At 37.9% G+C, this 26,382-nt stretch overlaps 1 protein-coding gene across 2 annotated transcripts; it reads right to left on the reverse strand.

Annotated features, from left to right (window-relative positions):
* Positions 1–1,768: 1,768 nt before the first annotated feature.
* TUBGCP6 (tubulin gamma complex component 6) lies at positions 1,769–26,057 on the reverse strand. 2 transcript variants are annotated; one of them, XM_075146545.1, is made up of 26 exons: positions 25,938–26,057; positions 24,384–25,191; positions 22,694–22,857; positions 21,064–21,274; positions 20,372–20,545; positions 19,199–19,320; positions 18,801–18,876; positions 18,190–18,299; positions 16,216–16,307; positions 15,979–16,118; positions 14,167–14,316; positions 13,415–13,496; positions 13,249–13,337; positions 12,949–13,064; positions 12,132–12,270; positions 11,926–12,042; positions 10,361–11,675; positions 9,888–9,943; positions 9,442–9,634; positions 9,000–9,168; positions 7,533–7,674; positions 6,217–6,411; positions 5,809–5,941; positions 5,361–5,574; positions 4,042–4,241; positions 1,769–2,250 (listed from the first exon to the last, which is right to left on the reverse strand). In XM_075146545.1, the coding sequence occupies exons 2-26, from the start codon at positions 25,128–25,130 to the stop codon at positions 2,159–2,161; spliced, it is 5,238 nt and encodes a 1,745-aa protein (XP_075002646.1). In that variant the 5' UTR covers positions 25,131–25,191; positions 25,938–26,057; the 3' UTR covers positions 1,769–2,158. The 2 variants fall into 2 exon arrangements, with proteins under 2 accessions (XP_075002646.1, XP_075002656.1); XM_075146555.1 differs by lacking the exons at positions 24,384–25,191; positions 25,938–26,057 and having other exon boundaries at positions 22,646–22,731.
* Positions 26,058–26,382: the final 325 nt, after the last annotated feature.

Below are 26,382 nucleotides of genomic sequence, written 5' to 3' on the forward strand. Positions count from 1 at the left end.
GCTGAATCAAAAGGATCACAGAATAGCTGAGGTTGGAACAGATCTCCGGAGGTTGTCTAATCCAACTCCCCCAAAAAAATCACTATCTTTTTATAAACGTTCCAAAATTAGAAGTATGAAGATGGCAAGATTACAGGGGATTGAGAAAAAATAAAGCACGTCAGATGATTAAATTTAAGAGAAACTATTTGTTTTATGGCACTTTAGTGTATCTTTCACCAACAGGAGGGATGAAGTATGCTACAAATATAGCAATGACACGCTAATTTTATCACACCATACAAGGGAATCTCGCATTAACATGCAGTGGGACGATGATAAGCAGTACTCACGGCTTGCATTTGAGAAGTCTCTGATTTTTAGCTATTGCTAATCTTGCTATCCTTTTCCTTCATCATATGGGACTCCTTTAGAAGTCAACGGAGAGAAGGCTGCTCCTCTTGTATAGCGGTACCAGGAGTTTAATTTAGTGCTCCGAATCACTTTTTCCTCTCTTCCCTCTTTCTACCCTCTCCTTGCTGCCTATGTCAATGGCCATCTACGGCACTTCAGGCATTTCAGAGAGCTGTCTGCAGGTAGGCGGTGTGGCCTTCCTCCAGGAGTTACATGGGGTTCATGGGAAAGCTAAAACATTGTTTTTCTACAGTTAGACTGTAGTGCCAAGCTCCAAGGTCCCAAACATCAGCTACTTGCTCCCTGCAGAAGCTCTGTGGCTGCTCTCTAGTGGGGAGTCCCACCTCAGGACAAGGCATCAGTCTGCAACAGAAGGCAAGCTTGCACGTACACACCTGGCCTTATAAGTTCCTGAAGAGAAAGTCAGGTAGAGAAACAGCTCCCCACCTGCCCAGACAACAGAATAGCTCAATCTGCAGGCCACTTGCTCTTTCGATCTCCTATTCTGTAGAACAGAAGGAAGCTGGTTAATTAAATATAGCATAGATAAAGAAATGGCATAGGAAAGGTGCATTACAACGGTGCATAACCACACTTTTATACAGATTTTGGTATTAGAGCAGGAGCAGAAACACTCAGGTCCATTTTAGAGTTGGTATTTTCTGATTCTAATGCTTAATTTCTATTTCAGAAAAACCAAATACATATCATCATCATCAGAAAATAATCATATTCAATATTCCCCAGTACTGGTAATATGTTAGTTGTGCTGTACTTTTAAATAAGTGGCCACTAATCAGACAATGAGCTCCTGAGGAATATATCCACATTTTAAGTGACTTCAGGATCTCAAAATCAACATATTGCAAAGCTGAAAATTTCAAAGCAGACTGTCTCTCTACAACATTTTCATACCATGAAGTTAAAAGTTCAATTGTCTCTTTTCACAATATAGAAAGAAAAAAAGAGAACATCAAGAGGAAGGAAAACCATTAGCAAATTGAAAAAATGTGATCCTGCAGCTGAAAGTCAGAATATATTTGGAATCAGAGCTTTGTTTCACTTTAGTGATGCTGAATTTCCATTTTAGCTGTTTTATATAATCACAACAAAATAAGGTGTATAGCTTAAATCAGGGATAAGGAAACTAAGTTTGGCACAAGTGATCCAATAATTACCAAGTGCTTGAATATTCAAATACTGTATCTCCTAGCAGATCTCCTCACTGCAAGGTGTTTTTATCATGCCTTCTTCCACTGTGACGAATAGCCTTGAAGAAATTATTTATGTTTAGATTGATAATTAATAGCAATTTGAAAATAAAACACATCAAACAGGCATGTCTGTCCAAATATTTGTACCTCATACTCATATCTCAACAGTTTTAGAAAGTATGTTCATTTATTTCACATACATGTATTTACATTGGAGGAAGTTCACAACACTGAAAATGTAACATTTACACATTCACAGATATACAGTTTTGCACTCTCTCCTGTTAAGACCAGGCACCCAGCTTTTCTATTTTTGCAATAATGACAACATCAATTCTCAGAGGATCAAAAGACTGGTAGGTGTGGTGGATTTTAAGAAGCGTCATCCTCTGTATGTGGTGGTTATATTCTTCAAGCTATTAGATGGCAGGTTGTTTCACTGAAGAAAAATGCCTCTTGCATGGCATTTGCATAAGCTTCTATAAATCATAAGAATATAGGTTTATCTGTTTCTGTTTTGGCATGCTATCAGTGATCCTACTCTATAGAGTTCAGTTATCCTTGTAGTAGTTATTAAAGTTGATTCGCAGCAGAAAGTCCTCCAAATGTGGTTGGTACCCTCTATTTACAAGCTTTGTTACCACTGGAAGAAAAACAAAAAATAAAGTAAGCTTCAACTAAGACTAATATTCTAAAGTCAGCCTTGACAGTATCTGTGCATGTAAAAAAAAAAAAAAAAAGCCTACTGCAGAAATGGAATCAAATGTCTATTTTTGCATAAGAAAGGTCCAGTATCTTTTTCTGGAATTTCAAAGTATTTCAAATAAGATGGCAGAGAAGGATTATGTGTCAGTTCTAAGTGAAGCTGTATTATTCTAATAAAGAAATGCTTGCTCAAGCTGCTTTGACAATAAGATGCTATGTTCTTGTCGTAATGTCAACTGACCAGGAAGCATGTTTAGGTCCTCTGGTGACCTCTGTGAAAGAAGCAGCTCTGCTGAAGTTTTCTTGAGCAAAGTCCATTGTGAGAAAGAAAAACCAAAGAGAAATTCCTGGGACAAACCCCTCAAGCTCTATGAATGAACAAACTGACTGCTCTAAACATCCTTAGTAAGAAAGGAAAAAAGGCAATAGAAACTCCCTAAACTCATAAACATCCCATGCACTAGTATAAAGGGAATTAGCAAGCAGCAGTAACATGCAAGGAAGAAGGGAAAGTGTATAGTTAGAAGTTAGGGCCAGAGCCAAAGCCATTGAAGTCCAGACTACTTTGTATTGGCTTTCAATGGATTCTGGATCAACTCGTTGTGAAAGAAAGCATTTTACAATACATGGTGACTGAAGGAACAAGTGTAGATGAACAAGCACACATTTGTTTTGTAGTGCTTAATGAAGAGGGTGTAAAGAACTAGGTCACTCAGCAAATTTCCTTACGGAATGGTCTATTAATCTCTGTCCATGAAGCAACCATAGATCTCGTAGTATGGGCTTAGGTGGCTCCCAGAGGTGTTCTGACTTCCTGTTGAATTTGGAAGCAGCCATTCTAACTCATCCTGAAATATCTGTTTTTGTTCCTGTGACACCATTTTTGGACACCCTTAAAGAATAAAAAGGGCAGCTCATTTCCTGAAGAATGTAGTCTGACTAGAAAATATTCTAGTAAAATAGATCTAAGGAAAACAGTTGCACTTCCTTCGGGAATTAAGGAATTTCTAAAAAAAAAAAAAAAGAAACCACCCAAACCCCATGAACCACCTTTGTACTCAGGGGAAGGATGAGTAACTTCTACTAAAAACACAACCAAGATCTGAAAGAGAAATGAAGAGGAAAGACAGATCAACCATTTCTTCATATTATAGGCTAAGCTGACAGTGAGAAGAAATTTTATCATGTTAAAGGAAAGAACATTTGGCAAATGATCTATGCAGTTGAAAAACACTTGCCTGGAGCACTGGATATAAGCTCCAACTAGTGCTAGGAGGCTCTCTGAGCTTTAGTCCAACATGGGAATTAGAATTTTCAAATCTCATAACAATGGTAATACTCAACTAATGCAGATATATCTAAAATTACTTCTAAGTGGTATCTATCTCTTATTGCGGCCAATAAAAAGTTCCAGAATTCAATTCCAAAGAAAAGAAAAGTGTAAGCACATGTACAGAGCTAAATACCAAACACTTGTTTTGCAAATTAGCAAAAACTTATGGTCAGCTTTGGGATATCTGTTAGATTTCTTGTGTGGACATTTTAATTGATGGATATGCAAATCTTTGCAAACCACAATAATGCAGTTTTCATTTGGGAACTACATTTTCTAACACATGCTAACTAAAAACATCTTCCTGCTTTTACATTACACTTCCAAAACCTATTTGTAATTTTTTCAGTTGTCAGTTAACTTTTTTGTCTATCTAGAATTTATGCAATTTCTTACCTTTGAATAAGAAGTGGGAGTAATACTTGAAGGTATTGTACGACTGCTGCATCAGACCAAAGTTGGGATGAACAGCCATTTGCTTCCCTGCATCGAAGCTCCATGACTGAGAGATAAGCTGGCTGCGGAACTTCAAAATGAGGCTGAAGATGCTATGTATAATGTTCATCACAGGGGCTGCCTTCTCTGTCAACAGACCCCTAACAGAACAAGAACAACTTTAGAAATGTAGTTAACATAATTTATTAATTGTAGGAAGAAAAATACAAACGGATGACAATCCTTTAGGTTTCCTCTTTGATTGCTTTAAAAAAAAATCCACAAGACTGCAGCCAACCGGAATGGTGATTTTAAAAAGGGTGCCTAAACCTAACGTAATTTGTTTGCGCTTCCAAGAAACTGATATTTGCATTGGTGTATCTGATTTCTAGAATGACATCTGCATTTGCAAAAGACATGACATTTAAAAACATTATCATGCTTCCTTAAACTTTAATCCCCTTTCATCCCATCACCTGATATCCAAACAGCAGCTTTAGCCATGTTTTTTCTTATTAATACTGAAAAAGAGAGACATGAAAGGACAGATTTCTTTTCTTGTTTATAATTTCTGTTCTTTATCATCACTTCTCCCTCCATCTCCCCACTTTATCATTCCAGTGTATACTCCTTAAGAAGAAACCAAATAAACTCTAGCTCCTCTCCTCTTATTCACACCACCCTTCTGCCTCATATACAGTAACCAAAGGGCTAAAAGCTTCTGATTCCTAAAAGACAGATGTCTCTTGCACTGCTCATAAATCTGGACAGAGGCATCAGGTCATATTTGTTCCTTCAAAGTCCAGTCCTGGTCACTGCACATATATTGAAGGCATATATAATGTATAGAAGCATCATTTTACAATCCTTGAGCTAGGCTTACTTGTGCACACTACTCATGCTGAGTGAAACAGCATTCATTTACAAAGGCTATGACAAGGATGGGGTGAAAGAAAAACAGAACTCTGGCAAGCGTGCCCTTAGTCTTCAGGTTAGAGCTGTCCTGAGTGGACTTGAAGCTTGCAGAGGCAGGGTGAACAGGAGCTGGAAGCAACTCCAAGGAGTCTGGGGAAATGAAGAGGATAGGTAGCTGAGGAAAAGCATCAAAGTATGGACCTCATAACGTGCCATGAAGTTTGTTTCCCTTACAAAAGAACACTTTCATATGTAAAGACTACTTAGTATGTCAGGTAGAAGTCACTTCTGCACAAATATATTAGGCTATGCTGGCAGCTCCACTAACTTAAACATCTGAAGCAAAAATAAGTATGGTAGCTTGCCTGAAGATTGCTTTGTTGAGGTATTCCGCATGTGTTCTGTGAATTTCTTCCAGGTTGCCTACAGAAGACAGTTTGTTTCCAAATTCACACCATGTAACATGAAGAATCTGATTAGCAATGTAACCTTGAATAACTTTCACAAAATGCTGCATTTCATGTTTATACAGCTGGAGCTGTCGAAACTGAACAGAATTTGATGCGCGACTCACTAAAGCTGAAAATAAAAATAGAAATGTATTATCATCAGCACCCTCAAAGACTGTCTAAAATGAGGATTTTTAAAGGAACGAAGATTTCTGTTAGTAGAGTCTGTTTAAAATGCCAAGGAAGTTTCTTTAAAAAATTGTGGCTTTTGAAGCTTGGCATGACTGTTTATAAGCAATTGTCTAGCACAGGGTGCTAAAAGCATTTTAAACAGGACGCTCTCTAGTTCACTTATTACACTTACCAGTGCGTTTTAAGTGAAACCAAACATCTTTGAGAGTCCACACCATGTGCTTCAGCTGAAGCAAAAAGGAGAATATCTTGTTGTATTTATTCATGCAGCTCTCAGTAATGACAATGTTCAGAGGCCAGTCAACCTATAAGAAATAACAGTGCTGATCATACTACGTTTTTGTGTTAGAAGTTATAAGAATATTTCAGATACAAGTATTTCAGGGACATAGAAATTAATATATGTATTTTAATAATGTAATGCAATGGCCAGGCTAAGTAAATCCTGTAATTTCCATTACACAATTTTTTTACTCCATTCTTAAAGGTATGCCATTATTAAGAACATATTCACTCTACCATGCTACGTAAGAACTATGGTATAATTGCAGTACTACTACCTTTCTCCATACTTTCTTACCTTGTACCTTAGCTCTAAGCAACTCAGAGCATCGGGCGCATTGGGCTTGAACACTTCTGGAAGGTACTTGAGGGCAAAAGAAAGATTGGAAGCAAGCTGGGTGTCACCATGAAGACTGTACTGTAATGCTTTATTTAGGATAGAATTAAGAACCAGTGGATTCAGCAATTCACCAGGTGTTTGTCCTGATCCAAGCTAGGGGTAAAAAAAAAAAAATCTTAATTACACAGTATTAATAAAGAGTCTTGGCTCCTGAACACAGGTGAATTAAAGCAGAATGGTAAAGTGGTGACTATCCTGCCTTGCTCCACCATTCTGATTGGAAGTTTCTACTTCTGCCATAGGGATGCATAAACAGCATAAGAAGCAACTTCTGAACCACTTGCTGTTCACAGCATGAAGGTAATCTCATACCTGTACTGATTTATTTTGATATGTTGGGCTGCAGTTTGCTACTGCAGGGAATACAGCCTTTAGGCTTTTGTGGGGCAGAAAGCCAGCAACAGGACTGGTGTTATCTATCTGACTCCAATCTGCCTATCTCATCAACTCGGCACCCTCAGAGGTTTACAAATAAAGCTATTAATCGAGGTTCTAAATCCTCAAGTGCTTTCCCTAGTTGGGTCTAAAGCACTCTTAGGATTCAGAGAAATACACCAACTATCCCACAGCCACGTATCTCCACTGGCAACCAGCTATATTAACCCAGGCTATCCCTCCTACCTTGCTGTCTTCCCCACGAACACAGGGGTAACTAATGGAAATACTATCTCATCAGAGGGCCCAGCACTCTCTTCAGATGCTCTCCCCTCTGCTCTATAGGATATTTGAGGTAAGAGTAGGTATTTTGCAACACAGGCCTTTCCACTGGTTTTAGCAAATGGCAACAGGCTCTTCCAGCCTTGCTGCCAGCAGATGGGAGGGGACAGAGCAATAGTGCAGCAGTTTTCACAGGAAAGAGTGAAATACCCTTCCACGGCTGCTTCTCTGTCAAAGTTTGAAATTATTATCCTCAGTGTGCCAAACCCTTGTACTCTCTCCATTGCTGGGATTAGCAGTAGGAAATACCACTCTCTTCCTTGGGACTTCCTTGGGCATGGGCATCCCTTCTGAGCAAAGACCTTCTTTTGCCGCAGTCCTTACAATGTTAACAGAGTTCCTTGCTAGAAGACTTCTCAACACGGCACAAAAGAGGAAAACAGCAGAAGCCAGGATTCTAATTCACACCATTCCCTTATTCCCATCCAAATTAATCCAGAGGTACCAAGCTAAAGCAGACAACCCAAAACCAAGGGTTAAGACAACAAAGCAAATACCTTCTCAAACAACAGGTCACTGAGCGACTGAGCGAATTCCCCATCTTCCATTAACAAAAAGTGTCTCAGTGCTTCAAAATGCTTCTCTACATTCAATTCCACAAAGTAGTAATCAACTATTGCTTTGTTCACAAGAGAAACACTAAGAATAAAAACACATAAAAGGTATTATTCTTACAAGCAACTCCTTCCTTATGTTAGCATTCAGCTGTGACTACATCAGATTAATGCTCCAGTACTTAACTCTGATATCCAAGACAGAATGATATTCACATAAGCAAAAAAAATGAGACAAAAAAAATCTTCATCCAGAATATACCAGAATTAAAACCTACCACTTCAGATAACTGGGTTTTGAACATTACTGTGGAAGTATTTTAAGACTGGCTACATATAATGATCTTTAGAACATGCTGCTGGGCCTGGAGCAACATTTTATCAATAGCCTTCTGTCTTATCTCTGTCACCTACACAAACAGATTAAGAAAGACTATTAAATCCCTGAGAAGAATATCCTAATCGTAAAGCTCTGACACTAGATATTGAGGGCAGGTCTATACTACAGTTTGCACTATAGTGTAGGTATTCAAGCTAGCTTTAAATAATTTAACTTGCATATCAGGGATAGGCTAATTCTGCCAGCACACAACTCAGGCTCGCTTACTTTGCTTTGCTGAATATATAAATCTGTATACAGATCGTTCTGGTAGCCAATCTGGATGTTTAAAACGAAGTTAGATAATTACATCTTTCTACATTGCATCAAACTTTGAGTACAGCAGACTCAGAATTAGTAAATGGAAATCCAAACTTACAAGAAAGTAGATTCCAAAACAGGAAGCATTTCAACACATCTGTGAAAAACTGTTTTCGTGACAGAAGCTAATCTTGTACACAATAACAAAAATTTTTCTTTAAAATACCATTAGATATACTAATAAAATGGCCCAACATATGTGGTTTCTCTATATATCCCAATAGTAACAAGAACAGCTTCTATTAAACTTCAAAACAGTCTTGAAGCTGGAGTTCTCATAGAAACAGAAAATTTATCCTGATCAATATGCGTGAGCTTTCACATAATCAAAAGATTTTTCGTTTTCTTCCCCCTTACCTTTCATCTGCCAAATAAAAACTAGCACAAACATTATAAATAATACACCTTCTTTTTAAAAGAACAAGGAAACCAATGGTGTCAAAACCACTGCTGCATAATCCACGAGTCTGAGAGCAAACACTTCCCTCCAAGCTCTTGTATTTCAAATAGACCTTGAAATTTTTAATTTACACTTAAAAATACATGTTTATATTACTACTTATAATGTAAATCTGAACTTTTTAGTTAGTAATGGACCACCCACTGGTGGAGAACAGATCTATGTGCAGCTTTTGTCTCAAAAAAGAACTAATAAAGAACACGACACTAATTGCTAAATTATGGATTCACTATTTCTAACAAATACTCACTGAGATACAAGTGGAGCAGTAATAGAACGTTTCATCAGCACTGGCAGAGATAAGAGCTCACTCAGCTGTACAGCCGTTTCATCTGTTGCTGACTGTACCATAGGATCCACAGGAAAAGTGTACGATCTTGGTATCACATGATGCAAGAGATGAGAAACTGGTAGTTCTGCTAGATTTAAAAATATATAAACGCTGTAAGTTATTATATTTAAGCAATTTGATAATCTGTTTCTGTCAAACTCTACAAACCCCTCTAGGTTAGAAAATCATAATGTGACAAAATGTATTTCTCATCTTTGTGCCTAGAAGCAAACTGTTTGGCTACTGCAGTTCATAATATTGGTAATTTACTGGTAATTCAGGTATTTTTTCTGGCACTCAGCTTTCTTACTCAAGTTTATCACATATTCTATTGATCTACTGTTCCAACAGCTCTACTCACACATCAAATCATAACTATCTTGATATTTTTCAATACAATACTGATCCGATAAGGCTTTCAAATAAGCTTGTTCTTTCTTCCATGTATCTTCCTCTCCTCCTTCCTCCTCCTTAGTCTTGGGCGCATTAGCTTCAGAAAATAAAGTTTCTTGAGGCACAGTATCTTGTGGAATCGCTTTTTCAGGTTCTTCTGCCTTAAACAAAAAAAAACGGACAAATTTTATGAGGGATGCTGGCTTTGCCTTAACAATGTGTTCTTATAGGTAATTGACTAGTTGTTCCAACTGAAAATAAAAGAGCTTACTCACCTATGCTTTTCTGACATGTAAAACCAATATGGTATTACAGTCATTACTAGATTAGGACAGAATTTACTACCTTAACTACTAGCGTGTTTAATCCTTTGAAGGAAAAGGAAGTCGTCTTGACAACTACTTTGTTTCTTACCTGTAAGCTCTGTGAGGAATCTGGAGAAGGGTCCTTGTTGACCACATTTGCAATTACTGTAATTACAAGTAAATTAAAGACAGCATTTACTTAGACCTGCTTATAATACTTAGTTCATACTTCAGATTTGCTCCCAAAGTTCTTTAGAATTTCTCTATAGACTATCACAGAAACAACCACCCCAATAACAGTCCCTCCGTATAGCCCCACCCAGGCAGTTAGATGTGTGTTCTCGACTCGAGATTACACGAGGTCCTGTTTCACGAAGTTTCAGACTTGAATTTTCTTAATGGTCTGTTTCTTGTATATAGGAGGTAAGACTAAGCTCAAATTCTTTCCTCTGAATTCTAACAGTATCCGAAAAGTTATGCAATGAATTAAGCAATAAGTACCCATTTTGACCATAAACATTTACATTTACTTTCATGAGCCCTTAAACAAATGCTGACTGAATCAACTTAATTTTATTTTACCTTCTTGTTTCTCTTCCATTGTGTTTTCTTTTTTGTCACCTTTAATATTAGCATCAGGAAACACTGAAACACTGTCAGATGACTGCGACTGTGGTAAAGTCTTTTCCTTAACTTGTGACGTTTTTGCTTCCTTTCTGCTCCCTTCAGCAGGAGATAATTCTTCACTGTACAGAAGTGTCTGAACTGTGGAGTCAGATGAAGGACCCAAAATGGTTTTACGATGAGGTATTGGATCATTTTCGGCAGATGGGGCCCACTTCCCTATTTGGATGCTTGACTGGGATGCATGACCAAACGGGCTCCAACGAGATTTCAAAGGCTCTGTATCTGAAACCAGTCCTCCAATTTTGATGTGCGACTGTGAAGCATGTCCATGGATGTTCCAACGAGGTCTAGCTGAGACCACCTCTGACACGTTTTCACCAATCTTGATATTGGCATCAGATGCATGACCATGGATGTTCCATCGAGGCCTTGTAGGAGCTACATTTGACACATACTCTCCGATCTTAATATTGGCTTCCGAAGCATGTCCATGAATGTTCCACCTAGGCCTTGAGGACTCTACCTCTGAAGCATATTCCCCAATTTTAATATGAGCTTCAGAAACATGCCCATGAATATTCCATCGGGGTTGGCTAGATTCAACGTCAGAAACATAGCTGCTGATTTTTATATGGGAGTCTGAAGAATGCCCATAAGGACTTGAATGTGGCTGGTAAGCGTCCTCATGAGGTACATATTCTCCCACTCTAATGTTGGCATCGGATGCATGTCCATGAACATTCCACCGAGGTCTTCTGTACTCCACATCAAATACATTTTCTCCAACTCTAACATGTCCCTGCCAAGCTGCAGATGGTCTGAGAACGGTATTAAAATCATACTCATTTTGCTGATGCAATGGTGCATTGTCTTCTCCTTCCAGCGCTCCTCTCAAGACAGGCTGATTTTCACTTACTTGAGAAGTCTCAGAAAGATCCGAATTAATATTTCGGAATGCTTCATCTAGCAAAGATCCTTGTACGCTAATGGCAACAGGTTGTTCATTTTGTGGCTTTGATAAGAAATCTTCTATATTCACATTGGATTCGGGCAAGGAATCAGCACTGTGTAGGGGACTGCATGCTTTCTCTGAACTTTGGAGACTGCTTTCAGATCCTGCAGCGTTAGGCTGAAAATGCTGATCAGCATTATTATTTGTCGGCTCTGGCATGGGCAGTGCTTTGTCAGCAGAAGTAGCATATTCCAGTCCAGGCTCAGATTCTTTTCTGCCAACTGTTTCATTAGAACACAGAGGTTTCATAGAAGACACCTAAAAAAGAAATAATTATTACACTGTATGGCTAGTCACATAATCAAGCTACTTATTAGGGCACCACTTTATTACAAGTAAGATTTAAAATTTTCCAATTTTTCAGGTGTACTACAAATAATGTGATAACTACTCACCCTGCTGTTACAGTGAACCTTGTGTTTACTGAACTGAAATGAACCATGAAATGAACTCCCTTGAGAGAAACTTGGAACAGCAACCTGGAGTTTATGTAAGAAAATAAACTCACCTGTGAATGTGGATCTTTCACAACAGGGCTTTTATCTAAAGCCAACTGGCACTGTTTATAAGGAATAATATCTAATTTTCTCCTGTAGTTTCCATCTGGAAGTTTTTCAAGCATTTCCTATAAGTAACAATGACAAAACCAAAAGCCTTTAAGTACCAAGTACCAAATTTTCTAAATTACATTTCTTAAGCCTTTTCAGAAGATACCTCGATGCGTTTTTGATCTTCTAACAGAAACTTAAGACGGGCTGTTTCCAACTTGTGTCGCTGGATTTTCCACAATGCTCTTTGTTCCCTACGGGCTGCATCATCAGAAAGTTTGCTATAATGGTCAATTAATTCCTGCCTAAATGAAGGCAAAAATAAAGCTAAGTTACAGATTTTCGCATACTGATTTTCATCTTACCTTCTAAAGAATAAGAACTTTTAGCACTTCAGAACTGAGAAGTAATTTTTTAAAAGTAGAAGCCAGAGGCTTCAATCACAGAGAATAAACAGGTGGAGAAAACAGGACTGTATTCTTAGTCAGTATGTATTTCTATAACTATTCTTAGTAGGTCACTCATTTATCTTAAGTATTTTTAGATATAACAGAAGAAAGTGAAATATAAATAGAGGCACAACAAGAGCAATTCAAATAATTATCAATCTAACTCCTCTGTCTGCTTTTTACTTTTGCTTTGACATACATGTGACCATTTTTGCTGCGGGCTCAGCTTTTAATTGTAAGACGTAGTTAAATTTTTTCCTGAAATCCTGATCATAACAAAAACCAGACTGAATAGGGTTGGTGCAAACCAGTGGGTCCCAGATTTTTGGGCCATTAACCATTCCTAAATGACAAAATTGCTCATAGATTACCAAAAATCCTTACATCCATCTTTTAACTGCAAACATTACCCTTGTAGAGCAATGTCTGGGAACTGCTAGTATCATACAATTTTAATATACAATAATTTTTCCTGAAGTCTTTATGATCGTTTTGGAGTATCTAAGCTTTGGGAGACTACTCAGATACATTTACCTTGCCTTTTTTTCCAGTTCTTCTTCTAAAGCTTTCAGTCTTTTTTCTCTCTCTCTGAGCTCTCGGGCATAGCTGAAATCATCATCAATCTCCTCTTGCTTTATTGCAAGGCGACGCTGCATAAATATTTAACACTTTTTAAAAGCCACTCTCAATACCAGCTGTAACACACACATCTGCAAGAAGTTCTTATTTGTACCCCATGAGCTATTCATTCTACTTCAGTACAGTAAATCAAGATATTCTTTCAATTATTTGCCTAGGAAATACAGTTGGCTTTAGAAACACATTCAGAAATACCTCTTGGTCTTTTGCAAATTGCTCTTTCAGTTTCTGAAACTGTTCCCGTTTCTTTGCATCCAAAGCCATTCGTTCTGATATTTGCCGATCTGTATTAAAGTAAAGATATTGATAGTTTACATTAACAAACACACTAGAAAACATACGAAATACCACTGCAACTTACCATTAATGGCTTTTAGTACTTTGCTAGCAGTTTCTCGAGCATGAACAATTAATTCTTGTTTGGCTATTTCCATGCGCAAATCCTAAAAAAACCCCAAACAAACAAAAACAGGTGGGAATTTTTTCTATTATGTTAGACTTGAAAATACACTGTTGCAAAGACAGGTGGTGCACACTTTATAATGGTTACTAATCTATGATTACAGTACAGAAATATTAATAAAGTAATTAATTAAATGGAGAGTCTATAAACTAATATTGAAAGTTAATACTCCAGACCTCAGAACAAACCAAATCTGTTTGATATATATATATGCTATATTGATGGCATCTGAAAGACAGAAGTCTCTCTATAACCAAAAGAGGTCTGAAAAAACAATTAGCTATGCAAATTACAAAAAGAGTCTTATCTGGTTACTAATTAGCTTGTTACATTTGTTAAATTAGAATCTAACAATCTTTTCAGTACTTTTCAGTAGGAGGGCAAATCTGCTGCTGCAAAGAACTAAGATGGAAGTCCAAAACTCCTTTAATATATGAAAATGCCAACAAATGACAACACAGCATCTATACTTTTAAAAACTATATTAAATAAGTTTATTTGCTGCGATAACAATTCAATGAATTGAGCAACTGACCAATGAAGAAATTCTGACCTTAAATACCAATTCTTTCAAAGTTATAACAAAAATAAAAAATGAGTATTAAGAAAAAAATCCCAACAATAAGGTCTTTATTCTTTTATTCATTTACCTTTTCCTCCTTGCTTATGGAACTGTATCGGGCAATTCTTTCCATCCGACCTACATACACTGCACAATCTCTCTCTATTTCTTTCAGCTCCTCAAGTGAAAAAATAACTGAAATCCGGGGAACAGGTATATCTGACCAACATATATAATGCTGAAAAATGAGAAATTTCCTTTTAAATACATTTTTAAAATTGTAAAATAACTTAGCAATGCTTCAAGATACTGAAACAAGACTCCACACAGGATCTAAAATTTTTATTAGTATCATCGGTTTTAGCATTTATATCATTCAAAGTAGGAGACAGAGATATAATGTTCTAGAACTTGGATCACAGGTCAAACTCTCAGGGTCTCCTCTTTCCCACTGAATTGGACAGGAATCTAAAATCTGAGACATACTTTTACACTACTCATGTTCTAAATGCCTAAAATTTTGCTTTTCTGAATATCCAAATTAACTGAGCCTGAGTAACTCAGCGCTGAATGCATCTCTCCTATCAAAAGTTAGTTTTTGTTCGCTTATATCCCCCACAGATCCCCACTTAATAGGAACTGTCTGGAACATAACTAACACACACAAGGAGAGAACTCTACACAAGACATAACTCTCAAAAATACGGCCAGTGCACATCACGGAGTACCTATTCTCTAAGCCAAGTATCAGGTCCTTCTGCTCCACCTCAACATTGCTAAAGCTCTGAAGCTGTTCTACTCACTGCAGAAAACAGGTAAGCGAGCTTTAAAAAAAAAAAAAAGAGCACACAAGCGTGCTCACACTGGATTCCCCAGTCTACTGGTAAAAGCCAGAAGATGGGATGCCCAGAGCTGTGTTCCTGGGATTGTGTTAGCTTAAGCAAAAAGGAAGAGCCAGCTGTTTCGGCATTATCATGGAAAGGGATGAAATGTGACTGGCACTCTCAGCAGATGGAAGATGATTGAACCTGGGTGCTGCACATCTTGGGGGAATGTTCCATCTATTAAGATGCTGTGTTAGTGACTGATAAAGCTGTAATTTATAATGGCAATGATGGCTGACACTGTTTTATAAAAAACCCAGTACTACTGGCACATCTGAGTCATGGTTTGAGAATGCTTATCAGAGCAGACTCAGGAGAACTAGCAGAGGGTCATCTCACTTGCGATATTAGGCTTCTGCCTGATATCAGATATCTGATACTGAGCTGCTCAGCTCTGTCAAGACTGGGCAGCTCTGATCTTAAAAAGAAAGAGAATACTAGTTACTTGGGAAAGAGCGCCTATAGACTTTAAAACCTCTGTGGTTGTTTCATTGTTAGACATATATAGAGAAGAGGGAAGACACAATATAGTTTAACATGCTTTTCTTATCAAGGACAAGACTCGTTCTCCAAAATATGAATAAACAGAACTATTTAAGCACTTCATGAAAATGCAGTAATAGAGCTGATAATACAAGAGCTATGTAGAACTGAGTCAAGACCTGGTAAATGAGGCATCTTTAAACCAAAAAATAGTAGTGTGAGTTGTGTGAAAAATGGAAGGCACTTGCTTGGAAGCCTAAAACATTTCTGCTTTCAATACAAAGGAAAATAAGAAATATACGATAAATTTGATGCTGTTAAAAATTTGTATTTCTGCAGTGAGGTGTTAGCAATCAGAGTAGATAATCAGCTCACAAGTATCTCAGAGCAAGTAATTGCCTTCCATGAATCAACACCCTACTTATGCAATACCAGTTTTCAATAAAGGAGCAAACTTACTAAAAACCTAGAAACTTGCTCTAAAGAGACATGATTTTCTCAATGTAATAGGAAGGAACCAAACCAAAACTTACCCTAGGACAGCACAATTTCAGCAAGTTTATGGTTTTCCCGCATATGTATACATCATTAGCAATATGTTTAAGAAATACAGGGACACAATCTTCTACTTCTTTTGAAATCAAAACATAACCATGAGTCCAGTAATGTTTATCTACATATCAAACAGAAAGATGGAAGTATATATTTTTAATTTTTTAATTAAGAGCACAAATTATATAAATTAGGAATGTTCCATATACATACTGTACCTCTAAAACAAAGATAATCCTCATTCACCTGGATCATAAATTCTCCATAAACATCTCTGAATACACCACTGTATACCCAATCATAGATAAATCTAAAAAAAAAAATAGTTGCGCAATATTGAAAATCAATCCTCTCACCTTCTCAACTTTATTATAATCAAACAGTAAGTATATTCTTTAAAACATCAAAACACACAACCTATAGGCAGGATAAAAAACAGAAATTAAGTGCTGTTGCACTGATATTTAAAGATACACACAGGATTATGTCTCTACATTTTTCTTAAAAGAAACCATCTTTATATAGAACAGTTCAGTGATAATTAGTTAAGATGAAAGAACATTGCCTTAATTACAACAATCTTTTTATTTCTGTATATTAATTTACTAAGTATATATTAAAAATTTCTAGAAATCTTTGCAGCACATCAAAAGCATAGGGAGAGATAAGCAAGAAGAATTTATTTTAAAGACAGGTAACTTTAGCAGGGAGAAACTGAAAAGGTATAAAACAAAAATGCAATATTAAGCACTTTTTCCCCGGACCTAGAGACATTTTTAATATACATGCAATAATGAGAACTACTATTTTGGAATATTTATTCATGCTTTTTCATATTTCCTCTGTGTGAAACCAAACTTTTGAATAAATAAACAAACACAATTATCTCAAGCTATAGATGAAAAGGCTTGGAGCACCTTGAAGCTAATCTTTTCTTTTCTTTTCTTATTAGTTGCAATACTAACACTGTTTCTAGACGTTGGGTCAGTGTAACAAACAGGAAGCATTTAGCACAGGAACCACCGTTCAGTTTTAAGGTTGTAAGTAAAAAGTTAAGAACTTTTAAAGTGTTAAATCTGATGTTTCTATGATTTATTTGAGCAACAACTTCTATTATTTAATTTCTTTCAGGTTAATAAATGAGTGGGATAACACTTTCTGCAGATAATGGAGGCCCCCTTCCACGGCAGCCCTGGTTCTGTATGATTGATGTTTCGCTAGAGATCTGCAACAAATTTAGGAGTCAATGCTGTTAAGCATCACCTACTAGTAAGCACACTTTCATATTTTTAGGTTCCTTGTGATGCCACGACATCCATTTCAGAAATCTGACTACCTTCTATAAATTGCAGGGCAGGAGCTGTGAAGATATTTCAGTGAGTCTCCTGGTAAATCTGAAATGAAATTTCTCTGAAGAACATTTTATGTAGAAGGAAGAAAAAACAAGAAGGGTGGCCATGGGAGGAATCTTAAATTTAGAGCATTTTGACAGATTTTGGTTTTCTCTTTCTAGTATCATTACATCTAATAAGTATCATTGTAAACTGATGATGGACTACAGCTGTAATTCCTATAAATAGCTATTTTTAAAAAATTAGCATCTCTTCAGAAGTCTATAAACTAACAATTTCTAAGTTAATGTGCACTGCTTAACAAAACTGTTGCAATCCAAGGAACTCTACTTCCTGTTGTCAGTTAGTTACATCTACTTAATGAACAACAGATTTTTTTTTTCATTTTTGCTTACTGAAAAGTCCACAAGAAAAAGACAGTGGAAATAAGCATGAACTTTCCCAGTTTGTGCAACACCAAGAGAAACCTGTTAGTTGCCAGTTTCAGGATTTTACTACAGGTATGAGAATAAAAAAAAAATAGAAGTTTATTAGAGTCTTATATTCCAGTATGAATTTCCAGGACCAGCAGCAAGAAAGCAGTCTTATTTACATGTATTTATTTCCTAATCGAGTCACACATAAAACCCTTATGTTGTTACTGAGCTGGAAAAGAGAGGGAAAGAAGGATTCAGCAAAATGAATTAATTTTAATATGTATTAATATGTGGCAAATACAGCCACATCTTGTATTTTTCTGAAAATGTTAAAAACCATTGTTAAATTAGCAGAGTTACTCACCAGATTACTAATTCAGAACTGCTCTTAAACACAATTATGCAGAGAACAGTATGGACGCACCTTGTGTATGGTTCACAGCTCGTCTTCAACAAAGACAGAAGAACTGGATAATGCTCATTGCTACAGTTGTTGAGAGCCTCTTTGTACAGATATGAAAGTAATTTAACACCCTAAAAAAATTGAAAAATATTCTAGTATTAGGCAACAAATTCCACTACAACTTCAGTAACAAAAGACTCATAAATACACAGCTTTACATGTTTCACTAGACACAGAAGGCAGGATTCATCTCACTTCCTCTAGCTACCTGCGGTTAAGATCGCTTTATCTGAGCTAGTTACCTCAAGCTCACTTTATAGTCACCAGAGGGAAACAGGTATGTTTAGAGTTGGATTCATTTGACTTGCTACAAACATCTCCTTTAGAATGAATTGCACTCTAAGGCTTATTTTGGGTTCTTTGTTTACTTTAGGAATTGAAAACACAGGACAAAATTCCAAATCTTAAAATGTTTGGAGAAAGGATCATGGCATTCTAACTGGAGGTCCAAGGTCATCTCTTTGGTAGCAGAGACACCAACACTAAATATTTTATGTAAAATCCTACCTAATTTTGAAGAATATTAACATTGTAATGCAAACCAAACATAAAAACATCAAATTAATTATCACCGTAGGAAATGAAGCACCAGCTCCACCACTGATCCCCAGCGCTGTTGTTCCTATGCCACAAAGTTCAGCTAAATACCTAGGAACCAATATTAAAACATATGTAACAATTTCAGCCAGAAGTCTCTGAGATCACAGTAATGAATTTTGCTAAAGCTGAATATCATACAACAACGCTACTGTATCAGCTGAATGATAACAGGGATAACAAAGAAACTGCATATAAAGACCTTACATGTTTTCCCTAGGATCTTCTGGATCTTTTCTGTTAAAATAGAGGCAAAATACTGAAAGACTGTGTAAGAATGCCCGTATAATATTGTCTCTTTTAGTGTATATGAAGAAATAGATTCCTTTTTTTCTGCTATGAAAAGCTTAAATATTTAATATTATTCTCTTACCTCAACTGACGACCTAATTTTCTGAAGAGAAAGCTGATTGTTAGAAGGCTTAAAGTAGGAGGTGTTGACAAAACACAGGCTCGGTAATACTGAAGATACTTTCTCAGCCCACTTGTGAATGCCTAGTATCAACAGAAAATATTTGAAGTCTTAATGTTAAAGCTGTTAATAGTCTATGTCTCACATCAATTGCATCAGCATGAAAACAAACCTTTTACTAAAATAATTTGCATATGCAGGTAAGAGGGACTTGCATAGCAAAGTAAGGGGAAAATAAGAGTTCATGCAACTTCAGACATTCAAATTAGCCAGATGACTCCTCTATACTCTTTACACATCCAATGCACGGAGCTTGTACCCACGCACAGTATAATAAAGCATCTTGGTTCAGCTTCTTTGAATTGCCCTTTCAGGACCTCCTCGTTCTCTAAACAGCTATAATGTGAACCTAGGGAAACCCATTTCCTTACTTTTGTGCCTAATTTGGATACTGGAAAAAACTCGTCTACAACTTTTTCTAACAAGACAAGGAGAGAGAGCTTCTTATTCAATTTCTATTAACGTTGCTGTAAATCAATTATTCAGAAGGAATACATTTTCATAACCAATCGTAACTTAATTCTATGCATTAGAAAGAGATTAAATCACCTGATATTACACAGTGCACACACAGTTCAGCATAATATACAGAGGACTGGCAGGGAAAATTTGCACTTAATTCTGAGCTGAGAAAAAGTAATTAAAGCTATTAAATATCGTATTTCTCTATTTCAGTTTTTATTTTTTAAAAATATATATATTATATATATACATACCATATTAAGAAAGTTCTTGTATTTTAGTTTTACACACCTTCATGTATAAATAATTAATGTTTTAAAACATCTAAAAATGATATTCCTTTAGTCCTCAACAGAACAACATAACTGAACAAATCACACTTCAGGTAATGAAGACCTTTCACCATGTGTTTCAGTGGAAGGAAGCCCTAAGCACACAGAGCTGTGATTTAAACACAGTTCATTGCCAACCTGGGATGAGCAGCATTACACTTCAAATGCTTTGCAGTTTTGCAGAATGCAGAAATTCCAGCTTTACATGAAATCAAAGTTACCTTCTCTACCTAAGATAATTGGCCCATTAAATCTAGATGATTTAATACAATTGTTTTACCTGAAACACAAGTCCTTTGCTGTACGAAGAATCTAAAACTGGCTGAAGAGAAAAACGACTTAGTCGTGTGTAATAGGTTCCATACTCTGCAACTTCCGAGAGTAGGTTGTGCATTGTCTCTGGTGAAGTTCCAGATACATATACCCCCTCCTTTATGACAAATGTCTGAGCAGCCTAAAAGGATATAGGGAGGAAAAGAAAAGGCCGATTCAAATATTTCATAGCTGTATTCTGATTTAAAATAGCAAACATTTACACACAAAAATAACAGCAGACAAACTTTCAGTTTAGATACTCTGGTGACTGAGACTATATAGCTAGGACAGTATGATAAATATATTAAACTGTAGCAAAATTTCAGGAGTATGAATGGTATTTTCAAGTATACAGAATAAGACTCATTATCTAATTCCTTAAAGAAAATCCAATCTACAAAACTATTTACACATCTATTTTCATGTATTTAAAAACCTATTTTCACTTAGAGGACTACAAATACTCTTAGCCTATTGCAATAACATCATTATTGCAATATATAAATACTGCCTTATTGCCATTAGGTCACATTCAACTTTTCAACAGTATCCATAACTGGAAGATCTCACAAGAAATAAATGTATTGAAGAGGAAACCTCTACAAAGAAAAAAAGAAAAAGATGCAACTAAGAAGCGCAGTTAAAAATCTTCCATACCTGATTGAGTGAAAATGTAGTAGATACCACACCAATGAGGACATTCAAGACATCCTTAACTAGTTCAGGCTCCTTCATTAGCACAAGCTGTGGAAGCTGAAGTACAGTATTACTAAACAGTTGCAATTCCCCTTCTCGAAGTTTGTAAAATTTGTCAAAAGCTTCTCTCCCAGCTTCAGTAAGATATGGTTCCTCTTTTTTACCAGGTGGGCTGTGTCAGAGTAAACACAACATTACAAGGTGATTATATGAAAAGAACGAAATATATCTCCTAAAGACAAAAAGGCATTTCAGAATTTTACACAGCCAGTATTGACCACAGAAAAAGCTACTAGTAATATAGTACATTTCCAAGGGAATGTGCATTCAGTCAATGAAACTGTAGCCCAAACTCAGTAGAGTGAAGAAATGGGTAGATAATTTGAACATCAGTTCAGAGACAGAAACCTTGACAGAGAATTACCAACTTCTTTTGTGGCCTTCCCTGACACAGTTTTTACATTAGGAAAATGAGGTCAATATATACCAGATTTCCAGAGTCCTGCAATACTAATATTCAGATATGTTAAAGAGCACTATGCTCAAAATGCTATAATGACTTATATTAACACATTTTAGCTCTTTCCAGTGAGGATTACTATCCCCTCCAAAACAGTTTCTCCTTCCAATTCTTCCAAAAATTCTGAATTCTAGTAGCATGTATTACATGAAAGCTGTCAGGCTTATGGTCTATATTTGACTCTAAGATCCTTACAGTCCAAACGGTAGCAAGAAAAACTGTCTTGTACTAGGAACAAAGATCGAGTGTGCTATGGTGGCTTTGAAAAATCAGATCAGGAAACTTCTGAGTTTCTGAGCTTCTCAGGCTTAGAGTTTAAAAAACACTGTGTAACACTGCAACAGACGCATCACCAGATTATTACTTAAAATTACAGAAAACATACAGAGCAAAGTTTCTCCAAGAATCAGGCACACCACTGTCCATCAGGAACGTAAGGAAGATACCTGCCATACCTGCCTTTTTTTTTTCCCTTCCATTTTAGGGAAGCTAGGAAGCTTTAACAGGGCTATATAGAGCCTTCTCTCAGAAGATGCATCTTCTACTCAACAGCCAAAAGAATTACAAGTCTAACTACACCATCAAGAAATCTGTTATAATAATTTCTGTTTTGATGACAGACAGGGAAAAGGAATACAATACTGTACAATACTGGGAGATACAGGTTTAATTATTCTAGTGCTCTACAACTACTACTTTCTCTTTTGAAACTGAAAATACAGAATCATTTTAGAGTGAGATAAATTGCACAGTGCATAAGAAGTCAGATTAGTTAGAAAAACGTTGCATTTCACACAAACAGCAAGTGTTCCCATAATCCTTTCGGTGTTTTTGACAAAGATTATTTTGTTTTATCTCTTCCTATGAAACAGCTGCAACCTAGAAACTAGTTTACTGAAACTGCACAATCTTTATTCCTTTCTCAGTCATTAATGCAGTAAACTGAATTCTGTGAAATAAATATGCACATTTCACTACTTATACTGAGGTCATTTGGAACTAAGATGAAATGCACCTTCATACATTTGCATATGATGCATAGTAAGTTTGCCAGTAACATCAGACACATACTATCCAATTCTTTCCCAACATCTTCGTTTGCTGGGTCCATATGTAAGCACTGCATCCCACAAGTCTATGTCTGGAGTCATGCTCGGCTCTGACTGAGAATCAGGAGTCAGATTGGACGCTGACTGGAATCCCTCATCTTCTGACTGGTCTATACTTTGGGGAACCTGTCAGAGAGAGTTCAAATGTTATACATTAAAACATTTTACTGAAGAAACATATGCTAATAAAGAAGATGTTCTGTTATCATTTGTGATCAAGTGACTCTACATGACTCAATCTGTGTTGTCCACCCTCCCTTTATATCTATTTTAAGTTCTTCCTGTAAGCACTCTTTTCATTTGATAAGTCTCTATGGGTATTAATGCCTATACATAAAACAACAATCACCATCAAAATAATGGTGAACAAAAAATCAACAAAAGTTTGTTGGTGTTAAACTTGAAACTTACTCCTTTGTAAGCATATCGTTCTACAAATGGAGAATCTGAGGATATTCAACAATATGTAACACTAATAAAATCATACTGCTCAGTATTTCATTTGAGCAAATGACCCAGGCCCTAATTCTTCAAATTTGTAAACATTTTGTTAAGTAGGACTAACATAGTTTGTTCCCTTATGCTTATTCACATGCAGGAAATCTGCCGGTGTCCAAACAGTGTATACGCCACATCCTCAACTCCCACTCAACAGGAGTTGTATATGCAGAACAGTACTCAATTTTAGTAAAAGACAATCACATCCACATAAAAAGCAGCACGTTCTTCAAGAAATCGTGCATTTTCCAGTCTGATGGAAAGAGTACAGCACTTACTCAAGAAGGTTCTGCCTCCCCTAAGTTACAACTTACATCCATATGTGCACATTGAATGGCACAGGGGTTTTCTTTTTTAATGTGTCTGCCTTCAAGTTTCAATTAAGACTCTGAGTTAAGGGAAGTGCAAGAGCTATCCATATGTTAAGCAGAGGTAACAAAATGAGGATTAAAAGTACAGAAGTATAAAACACCTACATACACACAGTGAAAATGGAAAGAAAGGAAAAAAACCAACAAGTTTATCTAGTACCTCTATGAGAATAAAACATAGCAAAAATAAATGGAACGGACAGCAAAAGGGGAAAAAAGATACAGTAGAAACTGTACACACTGAAAAGGTAAAAGGACAGTGGGAACTAGGAGGTTCAATGAAATATAATAATTGAAAAAAATGTTTTAAGATACAACAAGCCAAGAAGAAAATACAACAAGTTAGGTAATGTAACCTGAACAGCAAAACATACACATTCAGACAGGAATGCTTATGCAGTCAGGCTGAACAGTAACAAGTAAGCAACAATGCAAAGAAGTTCAATATTGAATATTCAAAAATATACAAAAATGCAAGCAAAAGATTACTAGGGCAGGGAAGGCACAGATACAGCTGATGGCTTAACTTCACAAAGCCTATGGCCACATGATGGTTTTTTACACACTTACAGGACAAGACCAAGGTTTTCATTATCATACATCTCTGTATCCAAAAAGTTTATCTGGTTCTCAGCAAAGAAAAGGATCCCTGCTCCATCTTAAATTCCAACGCTGTATGCTTCTATTACAAATTAAACAACTACCTATATTTTAAACTGCAGTTTCAAAGTGGCATATTGAAAGCATGCATACACTCTTAAGTCCAAACAAATTATACCATACTTTAATTGCAAGTCCAGACAAATCTGCATTGTCGGGCACTGGTGGTAAATCCAACTTGATGTCCATATCATATGTACGGCTATGGACAAGAGCACCGAAGAGCGAGACCCGTGTTTCCTTCTCAAACTTGTCACCAGCAGGATAGTTCTGTGAGAACAACCCTATGGCAGGGAGTCCAGTGCCAGGTGCAGCCTCCATTATCTGAAGCGTCTTCTGAATTGTGTCGTTGAACTGACATTCTTCGTTTGTTATTAAAGATTGTATATCAGCTTCAAATACACTTACATCATAATAATCATAACCCTGATATTTGACATTTCTCCCAACATATTTGTTGTTCAGAAAATAGTCCTTTTTTTGCGGTACGAGCTGAGGAGGACCTGTTCCAGCAAGCTGTACTAAGAGATCCAAGACAGAATTAACTTCAGTAAATGGTAAGCATTCAGCTGTTTCCAGTTCCTCCACAAGATTCTCCAGTCTATCTGCTTGAGCACCTAGGCCACCAACTCTCAAGTTGAAAGACAGCATCAAAATTTTGTTTTTCACTGGAAGCCTGGAAATGTTTGATTGCAGCTTATGAGCCTCATCCTGAAAAAGGTTTACGAACAGGGCATTGTAAGCAACCCGTTTCAGATTTTGCTTAGCTCTTCTCTTGCTGATCTTCCGCCTGCCCAGGTGGACTTTCCATGGCAAACCTGTCAAGTGTGCTTCACACAAATCATTGAACAACTGTGTAATGCTCTCCATTTCAAATGAAATTGTCAGGTTACAGCAGTTACAGCCTAGGTCTCTGGTTTCATGCGAAGACCTGAAAAATATCAGGAAAAGGAAGAAACACTCGTAACTTCTCGTGTATGAGAAGTTGATGAGTATGCTTTAACTTAAACTGAGACAGCCCAAAATGAGAGAGAAGAAAACTGACCTAGCATATATTTAGGACAAGAACTATAAAAATAACACTATGACTTTGATCACAAGCAAAGCGATGGTGGGGCAAGCTTAATTCCAGATGCCTGATTTTGCTCGGCAGACTGAAATGGAACAGAGAAGGTTATCCTGATCTAATACAAGCTCCAAAAGCTTTACCACTCTAGCTTTTCTCAGGAGACATCCGCCACCTCCCTCCCACTGCGCAGTGCCCTCAGCAGAAGCCACGGGGCCACGCAGAGAGCGGGGGAGAAGATGTGGGCAAGAAGATGCGGGTGCTGATGGTGCCGGGCAGCGCAGGGCTGGCCTGCACGACAACCGGCCGTCCCTGGGGCGGCTCCGAAGCACCCACCGAAAAGGGGCAGGGGGTGCCAGCACCTCCCCGGAGGAGCTCCCGGCGGCGGGGCCTTACCCTAAGGATCAAGCTGGGCCCAGCCCTTCCACCCCCGAGAAACGCCTGCCAGCCCGCTCCTGCCCCAGCCAGGGCACGCTGACAGCGTTAGCACCCTCCCCTGCATAACCCCGCACCCCGCGGGGCTGCCCCGCCACCCCCGGCCCCTTCCACCCTTCTCCTGCCAGGGGGACCCCGCGGGCCCGCCCCAGCGCTCCCCACCGCCCCTGCCGTACCTGCGCCGGCTCCCCCGGCCCCGCCGGGAGCGGGACGCCTCAGCCACCTCCTTCCCTCAGCGCGGGCCGCCGCGCACGGCGCCACCGACGTCATGCGAGCGCGACGAGCCGCGGCGCGGGGAGAGGCGGCGGCGGGGGCGGCCCTGGGCGCCCGGCCCCGCTCTGGAGGGAAAGGAGCCCAAGGCAGAGCGGCCGCTTGCCGTGGTCCGTAGAATGGCGTGAGCCCACATGCCGGCGGGGGCAGGGGGCACCAAGGCCGGCGGGCCCTTGCAGCCCCGGCCTGGTAACCCCGCCGCGGGGAGGGGCGCCCCGCGCCGCGCCGCACGCCCACCGTAACCGCGGCGCGCGTTAAACGCCGGCGCATAAAGCGCCGGCTTGGACAGTTCACGATTATTAAACCATTCCTGCGCGGCTCACCTCTAACGTTGTCCCTCAGTTGACAAGA

This window comes from Calonectris borealis, chromosome 1 (assembly GCF_964195595.1).
Source record: "Calonectris borealis chromosome 1, bCalBor7.hap1.2, whole genome shotgun sequence".
Classification (NCBI taxonomy): Eukaryota; Metazoa; Chordata; class Aves; order Procellariiformes; family Procellariidae; genus Calonectris; species Calonectris borealis.